This window comes from Crotalus tigris, unplaced genomic scaffold (assembly GCF_016545835.1).
Source record: "Crotalus tigris isolate CLP2741 ecotype Arizona unplaced genomic scaffold, ASM1654583v1 scf7180000019004.2909048, whole genome shotgun sequence".
Classification (NCBI taxonomy): Eukaryota; Metazoa; Chordata; class Lepidosauria; order Squamata; family Viperidae; genus Crotalus; species Crotalus tigris.
Window position 1 is genome coordinate 1,652,545 of NW_024097319.1, and position 13,540 is coordinate 1,666,084.

At 40.9% G+C, this 13,540-nt stretch overlaps 1 protein-coding gene across 8 annotated transcripts in view; it reads left to right on the plus strand.

Moving 5' to 3' along the window:
- Positions 1-13,540, plus strand: part of CFAP54 (cilia and flagella associated protein 54) — a 186,702-nt gene that overhangs the window by 24,380 nt on the left and 148,782 nt on the right. For all 8 annotated transcript variants that reach the window (XR_005558519.1, XM_039358159.1, XM_039358161.1 and 5 more), the window contains exons 11-16: positions 5,139-5,251; positions 5,366-5,537; positions 6,145-6,230; positions 6,869-7,003; positions 9,671-9,815; positions 12,353-12,417. Coding sequence is in view for 7 of the 8 variants with exons in the window: in XM_039358159.1 (XP_039214093.1) it covers positions 5,139-5,251; positions 5,366-5,537; positions 6,145-6,230; positions 6,869-7,003; positions 9,671-9,815; positions 12,353-12,417 (716 nt within the window). In the remaining variant the exon portion in view is untranslated. The remainder of the gene's footprint in view (positions 1-5,138; positions 5,252-5,365; positions 5,538-6,144; positions 6,231-6,868; positions 7,004-9,670; positions 9,816-12,352; positions 12,418-13,540) is intronic.

Genomic DNA, 13,540 nt, shown 5'->3' on the forward strand with positions numbered 1-13,540 from the left:
GGCCTTTTGTCACTGGCCTTGCAGGGCCTGTTTTTTCTTCAAAAAAGGTACCTGTCTGTCCGGCCATTGTTTGCCTTCAGAGTCAGGCTTGCAGCCTCCATACTCTGCAATTTGATCTGCATATCAGTGTTTTCCCCCACTCCAGGTATTGCCTACTCGGGGTACCTGGACACAATGGCAGACAGCGTCTCGTATTCAGCTACACAGGGTCCCCAGCCACCCCCCCCCACAACAGCAACAAAAACGCAGATCCACAGAATCTGAAATGGGGGGGAAGAAGAAGGCCAAAACAAAGCACCTGACCCAGAGGGGACCCTCTAAAACAGCTGAGCGAGAGGCCTCGAGGAGACATTTGGCTCTAGAAAGACAGTTTGCCAGGGCCCAGAAAACCAGTTCCAATGGGACAAGCATGGTTTCCCCTGTCCCATTGGGGGTCCCTACTACAGAACCTACTCCCCAGGAAGTTCTCAAAACTTGGTCTCCTCTGGGGGAAACCGAACAGTTGGACTCCTCCCACTCCTCCTCACCTGCCTCTTCACCAGAACATACTCCCATTGTGGCTGCGTCCACGGACAAAACCCAGGAGGACATATGGTCTGCCCAATTTCAGGCATTCATGCAGGATGCCTTTTCCCAGTTTATGGCTTCTAGGGGCCAAGTAGCTTTTCAACCATCCCATAAGGGACGAAACAAGGCTCCGGCTACAAACATTTCTGAAACTTCCTCTCAAATAGGAGAGGGAGAATTACTAGACCTAGACATGTCTGATATGCCACTCTCAGAGGATGAGGGGACCACTCCTGAGCAGGCAACAAGCTCTGGCCTCTTTGATCCAGCTCTTCTAAAATCACTTTTGATAAAGGCAGTCTCTACGGTCAATTTGACCTCAGTTCAGGAGGAAAATCCTACTAGCAAGGAGGCAAACCCTCTCTTTGCCAAGAAAGTTCCACAGGACAAGTACATTCCTTGTCCTGAAGTTTTCTGCACCACGGTAGAGGAGCAATGGGTTTCACTAGCGACACCACCAGCACCTAACAGCGTGGAAAAGAAACTATTCAATGTTTCTCCTTCCTTTTCAGGCATGTTAGATGTTCCCGCAATAGATAGTCCCTTAATCTCATTATTCTCTACTTCTGCGATCCCAGGGGACATGGTGGAGGCCTTAAAACCAGAGGAAAAGAAATTTGAGCACTCCCTCCGTCGTTCCCACATGGCCGCAGCCTGGGCGGCCAAGGTGGCAACATCATCATCATTCTTCGCCAGGGCGTGTATCATGTGGCTGCGCGAGCTACAAACCACTGTACCTCCAGATCAAGTCAGAGCTCACCAAACTTTGGCCAAGATACTGGCGGCCTCACAATTCATGGCAGACGCCTCACTTCACGCAACCAAGTATGCGGCAAGATCGATTGCAACCACAGTAGCCTCTCGCAGATTACTATGGCTCAAAAATTGGAAGACAGATCTGAAGGCCAAGTGGCGTCTTTCGACGTCCAAGTACAGTGGGTCATTTTTGTTTGGACCCATTCTGGATCCGCATGTAAGCGAGAGTAGGGACAAAAGGAAAATTCTAGTCCATCCTTCAAAGAAGGTAGATAGGAGAGGCAGTCAGGAATTCCGGAGGCAGAGTTTCCGCCCAGGCTACTCCTGGGACTGGAGACAGCCCTTTCGATCAGGGCAATCCTGGGACTGGTCTAGAGGCTCACGATCCTCCTATTCAAGACAGGATCGTTCCCAGGATCGCCCAAACATGGGAGCCAGAGGCCAATTTCAGTCCAGGCGTCCCTTTAGAGGATCGGGAGGCCGACCCTTTAAACGCGCCAAGTGACGCCAGGCAGGACACTCCCATAGGAGGTCGGTTAGCCAAGTTCATCGAGGTCTGGGAGCAGACTACCACCGACGCCTGGGTCTTGGAGACGATCAGAGATGGCCTGACCTTAGACTTTTGTTCTCCCCCACCAAACCGATTCATCAGATGTCCCATCTCCAGAAAGGCACACAAGGCAAGGTTGGTAACCTCGGCCATGGCATACCTCCTGTCAATTCAGGCCATAGAGAAGGTACCAAAAGGAGAGGAAGGAAGAGGATTTTATTCCATCCTCTTTGTGATACCAAAGCCATCAGGAGGGTGGAGAGCAATATTGGACCTAAAGAGCCTGAATTATTACGTGAATTACAGGAGGTTCAAGATGGAGTCCTTGAAATCCATCCTAGCCAGTGTCAGGAAGGGCGACCTCCTGTCCTCAATAGATCTCACAGAGGTGTACCTGCATATCCCCATCCACCCCAAATACCGCAAATTCCTCAGATTTACCTACGCACACCGGCATTACCAATACAGGGCACTACCCTTCGGTCTATCCTCAGCCCCAAGGGTATTTACCAAAATTCTAGCAGTAATAGCGGCCCACCTCAGGCTGATGGCGGTGCGTGTACAGTTTTATCTGGACTGATTCAGTCCAGCTCACAGGAGCAAGCAAAATTAGACCTCCAGACCACAATCCGAGTTCTACAGGAACACGGATTCTCAGTCAATGTAGAAAAGAGCCATCTCATTCCCTCACGGAAGCTACAACACCTAAGAGCGGTGATAGACTTGTCCCAGTGCAGGGTATATCTTTCCCAGGAGCGTCGAAGCAGCATCTCAAAGCTGGTTCATCAAATTCAGAAAGACAAGAGAATACCTTTGATACAACTCTCGAAACTCCTGGGAAAGATGATATCTTGCATGGGCATTGTCCCATGGGCAAGACTCCATACAAGGGAGTTGCAGTGGTTCCTCCTCCCCTATCAGAGGAGGAGCCTCAGTACCTCCAGCAGGAGGGTCTTGGTACCAAAATATGTTCTGAAATCACTGAATTGGTGGATATCACCCATGATACTCAAGGGGAGTCTATTCAGGGAACCAAGGCGGATCACGCTCATGACAGACGCGAGCCTATTCGGATGGGGAGCCCATCTGGGAAATCAGATAGCGCAGGGCCAGTGGAATCAGGAGGACCTCTCTCACAACATCAATTGGCTGGAACTTCGGGCCATTCACCTGGCTCTACGTCAATTCTCCCACCTAGTAACGAGAAGACACGTTCTTGTTCTAACAGACAACGTAGCAGCCAAGGCCCATGTCAACAAGGAGGGAGGAACACGATCCGCGGAACTAATGCAGGAGGCATCAGCTCTGGCTCGGTGGGCAGAAGCAAATGTGAGTTCCATCAGAGCGGAACACATCTCAGGGGAGACAAATCTCCAGGCAGACTCCCTGAGCAGAGCCAAGGTGGATCAGTCGGAATGGTGTCTGGATCCGGCTCTGTTCGAGGAGATCTCCCGGAGGTTCGGACAATCACAACTGGACCTATTTGCCACTCCGAAGAACACACAACTACCCAGGTTCTTCTCCAGATTCTCCTCTCCGGGATCGGAAGGAACGGATGCTCTCAGGTGTCGGTGGCCGGCGCAACTCCTATACGCCTTTCCACCGCTGCCATTAATACTGGCAACCATACGCAAGGTGATCCTGGAAGGTGCAGAAGTAATCTTGATTGCTCCACATTGGCCACGGCGCCCGTGGTTTGCCGACCTTGTGGATCTCTCAATATCACCCCCTTGGAAGATTCCCCCGGACCGAGTAATACTCAGTCAGGGCAAACTTTTACATTCAGATCCTCAGTGGTTACAACTAGCTGCTTGGCATTTGAGCGGCAAAGTTTAGCCAGACAATCCTATTCCTCAGGGGTGATATCGATCATACAAGCATCAAGACGACCTTCGACAAACAGGATCTACGATGCTACATGGAAAGCTTTTTGCAGGTGGTGCGAACTACTGCACCTAGATCCAACCTCAGTATCTATTCCCAATATTCTAGATTACCTATTGGAAGGACTTAATAAGGGCCTATCAGTCAACACTATTCGTAGACAGGTATCGGCACTCTCAACTGTACTTTCATGTAACAACTTAACCTCTCTGGCACAACATCCAGCGATTAGCGCCTTTTTGAAGGGTGCGGCCAATACTAAACCTCCTGTTATACACAGGTACCCGTCTTGGAACTTACCCAAAGTTCTTCAGGCCTTGACATCAGCACCCTTTATCGTTAAAGGTAGCCTTTCTAGTGGCCATTACTTCAGCAAGAAGAATTTCGGAACTAGCAGCGCTGTCAGTGAGGAAGGATCTCTGTACCTTCTTCAAGGACAAGGTCGTTCTTAGACCAGACCCTGCATTCATTCCAAAGGTGAACAGCATCTTCCACAGATCTCAAGAACTGATTCTTCCTGATTTCTGCCCAAAACCCAGACATAGACTAGAACATAGATGGCACAGGCTGGATGTACGTAGAGCGTTGTGCTTCTATGTAAAGCGCACTTTGTCCTTCCGTAAGACAGAAGCATTATTTGTTTCCTTCCATCCATCAACTATGGGAAAGAAGGTGTCATCTTCTACCATAGGTAGGTGGATCAGAGCCTGTATAGCCCAAGCCTACGTCTCGCAGGCACTGCCAGTGCCCCCGCACGTGACTGCCCATTCAACACGCAGCGCAGCCACATCTGCTGCGTGGTCCACACAAGCATCGGTGGAAGAGATTTGCAAGGCCGCAACTTGGTCTTCTCCCTCCGTATTCATTAGGCATTACCGTTTAGACTCCTTTGCCGCAGCTAATGCTGCCTTTGGTAGAAGAGTGCTACAGCAAGTTGTATCTGCTCAGGATTCAGTGGCCTAGACACTCCCTCCCAAGGGGACATGAGGGCTTTGGTATGTCCCATCCATTGGACTCTACAGCCATCCTGCTGGAGAAGGGGCGTTGTCTTACCTGAACGCCTTTTCTCAGCAGGATGATGTAGAGTCCAAGCCCCCCCAGGCATTAGGTCTAGACAGACATCGAACAAGGAGCTAATATATATATAAAATTCAACAAACAACTCGTCTCAGTCAAAACTGGAGTCATGCCCAGAGGAAGGGTGTGGCCAAAGTTTTGACCTAGTCTGTCGGGCGGGAAGACTGTCATAGAACCCATCCATTGGACTCTACATCATACTGCTGAGAAAAGGCGTTCAGGTAAGACAACGCACCTTCTGTAGATTTTTATTACAGTTTACTAAGAATGAAATATTCTTAAACCGTTTATATTACTCTTACAGGGAAAAATGGTATTTCCGCAGATGCTGCATTAAGGTTTATTAAGATAATCTTCAGTTATGAAGAATGGGATTCATTTGATCATGCAATTGTACTGTTTTTTTCATTTCTTCAGGTAAAGAATTTTATTAGTTTTATTTAGTTCTATAATACAATCATAGATCATGTAGTTTTATTATTTAAAAATGATAATAAGTCTTATATTAATTCTTATTTCTCTATATATTAGAATCAAAGCAATCCAGTATGGAAGAAAGCAGAAGCAGAAATCAAGCTACTACTTGTAATGCAGAATTTATTGACCATAAGAAAAGCAAGACATGGCTTGTGTGTTCAAGGAGATAATATCCGAGAAACAGCTGCTTTTCGTAGTCCAGGGAAAAAATATATAGCGTTTCTAGGTGGGTTACAGATTACCACTAGAGTGATTTGCTGAAGTCATTCATTTAGTTAAAACATGGTCTTTCTGTCAAATAAAATAATCCATTATTTGGGATTTCTAAAAGTCTTAACACTTCTAAATTAATATGTTGCAGTAGTGGCCTGGTTCCAGACTAGCATATTGGTATTGCATTTTGTTGTAAATCATGTTAATAATCTAGAAATGCAACAGGAACAGGCTATTACTTTAGTTTTGATCAAACAATTACATTACATTCCATTAAAAAAAAAAACAAATCCCAGACTTACATTTTCACAGAGAAGATGAAATAAAAAAGATTGGAAGAAAAGGAACATTTTTGTTGCTGATGTGTTATACTTTATATTTGCTGTTATTAAACAAAAAATGAATTCTTATTTAAGTTGTATTTAAGTTGGCATTTTCTTAGACATAAGTTCATTCACATTTTGTTAGTTTTATTCAAAAAGAAATACATAAAATTGAAACTATACTTCATTTTCATAATTCTTATTTTTAACTTAACCCTAACAAACTGAGAATTTGAACTTAATGAATAATATAATATTGATTAATTTTTTTCTGTTTAAAATAAATTGCAACTGTAGAAGGACAAGTACAACCAACAAAAGTTACTGATGATCTTTTTCTGCTGGCGAGAACTCTTTATTCTTCTGTCTGTAAATCTGAAGAGGTATAGTAAAATTAGATCATTGATATTAAGTATATGAAATGGAAGTGTTAAATTAATGGGATGTAAATGTGGTTTATCTCTATGCTTCTATTGATGCCTGATTTCAGTTATCTCCCAGCATTTTTGTATTCAGTTTAATAATTCCACTAGTTAATCTGTGGACAGGAGACAAAAATACCTGAAAGTGTTCTGATTTTTTTCCAGTATTTTCTCAGTATGAATTGAGCTTACTACTGAGTAACTTTGAAAGAAATTGTGTGACCTAATTAGCTTCAGATAGCAATGTATATCAAATGCATCTGAAATTAGAAAGTAAAATAATTATGTTTAAAGTTTAAATACACTATATGTTTTACAGATATTACAAAATCAATGCAAATCACATAATGCAAAGTATTTTTATTGAAGTATAGGACTTATGAAGTTTTTGACTTCTCAAATTTGCACATTTTAAAAGTTGCATATTTTAAATATGTACTTTGTAAAGGATGCAAATTTGCAGGAGTTTCAATTACTGAAGGAATAACAAGGATCGGGCATTTGGAGAAAATTAACATATCAAGTAGAAAAGTATTTGACAACTATTGCTTGTTGACAACTATTTGTAAAGAAGCATTAGAAAAATATTTATGTTTCAGGTTCACCAGCCGGCTAGAGAAATGATAATTGATGCAACCATGTTTTTGTGGCAAAAATGTAAAGTAGGAATTCAAAAGATCCAGATGAGTGGAAATAACTTTTTAAAGTTCATTCATAAATACCAAACCCCCAAGGTAATCTTTTATCATAAAGTTTTACTTATAAACTTACATATCAATATGAGCCTACATAATTATAATCGGTTCACTTATTGATTTTGAAGTGGGTCCTGATATTTGTTTGGTAAACTCTGCCTAGTATAACTAGGATAATTTCTGTAAGGAAAATTTAGTACAATTTGCTTATGATATGCCATATAGGGCAAAGGGGCTATATGTAATCAGTTGAAGCTGAGCATGTAGAAGACAGCAGACATAGAAATGCTCCAGTTCAGCCCCTTAGGAAGTAGTAGTTGGAAGAAATAGAAGAAAGTAACAAACCAGTGGTGGGATTCAAATACCTGAACATCCGGTTCTCTGTGTGGATGCAGGCCTGGGCCTCCGAGGTCTAGAATAGACTTCCGGAAGTGACATCCATGCATTTCCTGTGGGCCGTTCTAGGCCTGGGAGTTCTCCTCCAGGCCTCTGAGGCCTAGAACGGACTTCCAGAAACAGCATGGGTTCAGCTGATTCTCAGAACTCAACAAAATTTACCTACCGGTTCTACCGAACCAGTGCGAACCGGCTGAATCCACCACTGAACATAACAAGGATGCAATGCTATTATGGATAGTTTGCAGAGAAAAAATTGACGAGATTTGGGAAAGGTTTATGTTTTAGGCTTAAACAAGATAAATTGCAAGCAACAAGCAAAAGAAGAAAGGAAGGAAATGTAAATTTAATTCATATCAACACCATTCTTTGAACAGTCTACGTATACAATATTTCTATTTTTTAAAAGAATTGTTGCTTCCATCACATCCATATACCACTTCATGAATGGCCTTTTTCTTTTCAAACTTCTCATATGAAAATCTTGCAAATTTTGTCCAACCATAACTTTCTCAGTTTTCCTTTCTTTCAGCTTATTCTTTCTTCTTTCATATAATTATTTTACAGTTTAGACCTGATTCATACTTTGCATATGACCAGACTACCTCAATATGTTTCTTTTGTACTGGTGACTTATTTTTGATTTCAGTTTTGTTCAATATTGAAGCATACACTAAACATTCCAAAAATGAAATCTTTCATTAAGCTTTCATTCTTCACTAATCCCCTCTATTTTAATTGTATCAGATTAATAAAACTTACAGACTTCATTCATTTCCCATTAGTAGACATGCTCAAATTGCATTCAAAACCAACTGGTATTTACCACTGATTATTCATTTTTGATTCTCCAAAGGGCCCCATAATTATCTTAATTTGTCTTCACCTATCAATTTATGTGACCTTGCAGACTAAATTTTGATCTGGTTTGATTAATTCAGAATGTTGTAAAGTTCTTCATGTTTTTTATCATCCATTATGCAGATGACACCAACCTATGAATTCCTATTTTCATACATAGCCACATCACTCTAAATGATAAAGGTTCATAACTTCTTAGATGTATTTTAGATTTTTCATTCATAATTAAATATATAGCTCCAGTTCTTCTCATGTATTTATCAGTTTCACTTCATAAAACAAAAAGTTTTTTAAATATATTACATCCTTTCTCTTCCTTTTTTTATCAAAAACATATACCATATTTTCCGGCGTATAAGACGACTCGGCATATAAGACGACCCCCGACTTTGGAGAAGATTTGCATGGTTTAGAAAGTCGTCTTATATGCTGGAAAATATGGTATTTGTATTTCTTTTTTACATTTCATTCATTGATTCATGTTCTTTATCATGTTCTCGTACTTCAACAATCTTCCACATGTTGTGGGCAAGCAAGGTTTTCATATAACAGTTTTAAGAAAGAAAGAGGTAGATTGGTTACCCTTATTCACTTTTGGTACTCCTTAGTAATGATATGATAGACAGTTTTGGCATGGTTTGACCAGTATGTCACAAGTGTGACCAAACTGAGTTTTATGCCAGCCATATTGACATTATTCTATGAAAACTAATTCAGAGAGACCATTTTGAAATTACCATATAGTTTTTACATCTTGCCTGTCAAAAGGAACATGCATTGTACTGATGAACACTTAAAATACAATTTCTTATATGGTTTGTTAAATAGTTGCTGTGATAGCAGTGACTCTGTGAACTGAAATTTGATGGGCAAGCTTCCTACCCAAACCTTTGCCTAGCTCTAGGAAATTTGAAATGTTGCTTGGAGAAAGTGAGAACTGGTATGTATGATTGCACTGATTGCCTGGTAAAAAGTTATGGGTAAGCAAAATTGTCTTGGTATATACATTGTTCATGTCTATATATAGGTAGTTCTTGTCTTAAGGCCACAGTTGAGCCTAAAATTTCCATTGCTAAGCAAGACAGTACTTACGACTTTTCTTGCCACAGTTGTTAAGTACAGTTAAGTTAGCTACACAGTTATTAAGTGAATCTGGCTTCTCCATTGTGACCTTTCAGAAGGTCACAAGAGTTGATCACATGACCCTGGAATATTGCAATCATCATAAATACATGCCAGTTGCCAAGCATCCATATTTTGATCACATGACTATAGGGATGCTGCAACAGTTATAAATGTGAAAAATGGTCATAAGTCACTTTTTTCAGTGCCTTTGTAACTTTGAATGGCCATTCAATGAATCGTAAGTTGAAGATTAATTTATTTCCTATTTGTAAATTCTATAGTAAATTTCTAACAATCTTGCTTTAATTTTGTTTGTTTGCTTAGTGGCTTCACATTCTTTATGTAATTAATGAAGTAATTCACACCATTAATCTTGGAACCACCAATCCTGTATTAATAGCTGAAGTATCATTAAGGCTAACATCAGTGATGGAAAGTATTGCAGACTTCAAATCTGGAGACATACCAGGTACATGGTTTTTACAATTTAGTTGACAACACATAATAATGGTATGTAGTGTTATAAAATATTAAATTCATCCTATTTTATTTAACATCTATATGAAGAAGCTAGGAGATGTAGGATGAAATGTCATCAGTATGCTAATAATATCTTGCAATCTGTTTTTGTCAGTCTTATGTGGTAGACCAGACAGAAAATATAACTAGATGAGCTAATTCTACTTTATTGTAAAAGTACATTAACGGAATCTTGCACATTTGAAAGTACCCTCCATCTCCTTTATAGCCCAAGAAACTGCAGAGGGGATCTTCTGAGCCTCTTGCTGTGCCCACATTCCTGCCTTTTGTCTGACTGTTCACTTAGCTCAGACATGTCAAACTGCCGGCCCACGGGCTGGATGCGTCATGCCGAAACCACGCCCACCCCATTGCCAGCAATGGGGAAAAAGTGACGATACATCGTGTGACGTCACGTGACATTGCGAGTGTGACATGCCTGCCTTAGCTGCATTGCTTTGTCCGATCTCCCAAGGTCATTCCCACATACCATTACATCACTCTCCCCATCAGATTCAGCCTCCCCTTCTATGTTCACAGGGAAAAGTGATTGCAAGCTATGAGAAAAAAATCTGTTGCTTCCCTTTTCTGCCTATTTCCCCCAAAATCACACAAGGGGTTCTGCACCTGTAGAGGCAACTGCCTCTCCCCAGTTAGGAAGTTGATTGTTCCTCCTTATGTCCTGTATTCATGATTTGGAAGAAGCTGGGTCACTTTCCCTTGGAGTCTTGTTTTTTTCTGAGATGCTTTCTACCCCATAGAAGAATGTCCATTTTAATCAGTGCCAAACTCTTGCAAGGCTGATAGTTGCCAAGCACAGGGCTTGTTAGAGTATTGGTCATGAAAGTGTTGCACATCCATGTCTGCTGCTGCCTCCCATGACCTCTTGGCTCTGGATAGCCTTTCCAATGGACCAAGTATGCTTCCCTCCCCTTATTCCCCAATGGAATAAGCTAGCTGGCTCCAATAAATAATTTAGACCATTTAAACCAAGTGAGGCAGAGAACATCACTTACAATTGTGGTATGATGGAGCTGAAACATGGCAAAGGTTCTCAGAAATAAAATTTTGGGGAAGTAATTCTTTTCAAGGCAATTGTCTAAAGTATAGACAATTTAAAGTTTAGGCTATATAATATTTTAGTTACTGAGTTACTCAATTACAAACTGAGAGCCAGTTTGGTGTACTGATTAAGATGCTGGCCTAGAAATCAGTAGATGCTGAGTTCTAGTCCTGCCTTAGCCATGAAAGCTAGCTAAATTACTTTGGGCCAGTCATTCTCTCTCAGCAATCCCATTCAAAGGGTTGTTGTTGTTGGGGAAGGGAAGGAGGAAATATAATGAATATTTGTTGCCTTGAGTTATTTATAAAGGATAAAAATCAAATAAATAAAATATATCAAAGGATTAGAAACAACCCATTGTTTCTGATTAGTGGTCATCATTTGTGGACCCATTACAAATAGCTAAATTCAGTTTTATAGAAGTTTTATGAGACAGAAGTCTTTATAATTCCTGATCACTTCTTTAGATTGACATAGTAAAAGTGGGAAAGTTTTGGGACTGGCATTGAAGTTTAACAAAAACAGCCTATCATTTATCCCATATTAAAATCACTAACCAGGACTACATAATTTTTTTATATATGTTCCTTTTTTACTTTACATGAATTTTTATCCATGACTGTAGCATGAGGGCAGAATTAATAAAAGCAGTTAATTCCTATTAATTTAAGACAAGCTTCTACTACATACAATTCCAGTGGTTGCACATTGAACATATGAATCCATAGGAAGTAGAAATTAGCATGTCTAAATTCTCACGAAGTGTGGGAATTGAACTGCTTCAAGCACAGCTTCCAGGATAATTTTCTTGAACTCTGTAGTTTTCTTGTCCATATGCAGTATCTTCTAAAACAGTGGTTCTCAACCTTTTTAATGCCGCGACCCCCAACCGGTCGTAAGTCGAGGACTACTCAATCGGTCGTAAGTCGAGGACTACTCAACTGGTGCAGCACCGTTTGCAGAATGGGACTTTTGGCGGGCTCAGCAGGGCAGAGACAGCCTGGACAATTCCTATTGGCTTTTGAAAGCCAATAGACTTAGACTCTATTCAAGAGAGTCTATTCAAGAGAGTCTATTCTATTGGCTTTCAAAAGCCAATAGAATAAAAGGGCTAAGGAAAAGGGGGGAAAAATGGCGGACTGTGTTGTTTGGCGACCCCCGTGAAATGGTCGTTCGACCCCAAATGGGGTCCCGACCCACAGGTTGAGAACCACTGTCCTAAAAGAAGACTATGTTATAGTTGGAAATGTATGTTAGAAATGATAGATTCTTTCTTCTGGCTCTTCATTCTCCAATATCCCAAAGATGTAATTGAATGCAGGTCAGGGTATCACTACAGGTATTTTATGAGAGACTACAGGCCTATTGTAGCCTACATTTTATTTATGGTTAAAAATATTTTTTTATTTTTCCCTCTCCTACAGTTTTAGCAGAAGATGATTCTCTTTTTTCAGAATACTGTACCAGTAACATTCCTTCATTAATACAGGTATTTTTCCCTTAACAACTAGATTAATATTTGTAGATGATTATAATTTTGAAAAACCACTGATACAATATAAAGTAAAAATTGTAGTTAAAAAAACATTTATTCCAAAGAAGAGAAGATACTGTAAATACTGGGAAAGCTTGCTATGTTTCAGTCCAGAAATAAGAACTCAGCATGTAAAATGTTAGTTTCAAAGAAAAGAGTTATACTCTTTTTTTTTCTAACTCCAGTAAAATCCAAAGTAGAGAAGAATTCCCAGATTAGAGACAACTGATTCTTCCTTTAAGAATTTCACATGCTGAATCAGTAATAACAGCCCAGTATTTCAATGATTGGGGAAGAGAGGTTACAAATATTTTATTCTTTTTCTTCTGTGAAGAAGAATAGCTTAAACAACTAAAATTTAAATTGAATTATCTTCTATTAAACAAGAAGAAAAGAACTCTTTCTCTTATCTAATTTGAGGCAATCTAATTTCAATCTTAAATGGTACCAGGAATATAATATTAATCATCACCTAGACCAGGGATGTCAAACAGCCGGCCCATGGGCCAGACGCGTCATGGCGAAACTGCACCCACCCCATTGCTGGCAATGGAAAAATAGTTGAGATACAACATGACACATCACGTGACGTTGTGAGTTTGACACCCCTGACCTAGACCCACCTGCATGTCACCATCCTGGAAGTTTTCATCAGCCAGGAGGGACAAGGATCTAATAAGCAGTTAGTTGCATTGACAGCTCCAAAGATCTTGTCCACTTCCTCAATTTCAACAGGGTGAAACCATTCACTGATAATTGGGCATGTCCATTCCCTGAGGTCTTGGCTGGAGCTAGGGCCTTAATTTGGCTAGACGTATTTCTGAGAGGGCAACTCCACCCTCAGTCAGGGCTCTGTAATGCACGTCAGATTGACTTGTTCTCTCCAGTGAGATCACAAATAAAGTATGTGTGCATGGGTTTGTTGACCAATCTGGCATTTATCAGCAGCAGCTGAAGACCTAGGCCTCCAAAGATCCACTGTCCAGGGTTTGGATGTGAGCTCAGAGGGCTGGAACAAGCCACCAGTATTAAGTAATCAGGGTCATATTTCTCTGCAAAGACCTGCCCTTGGGCTCCC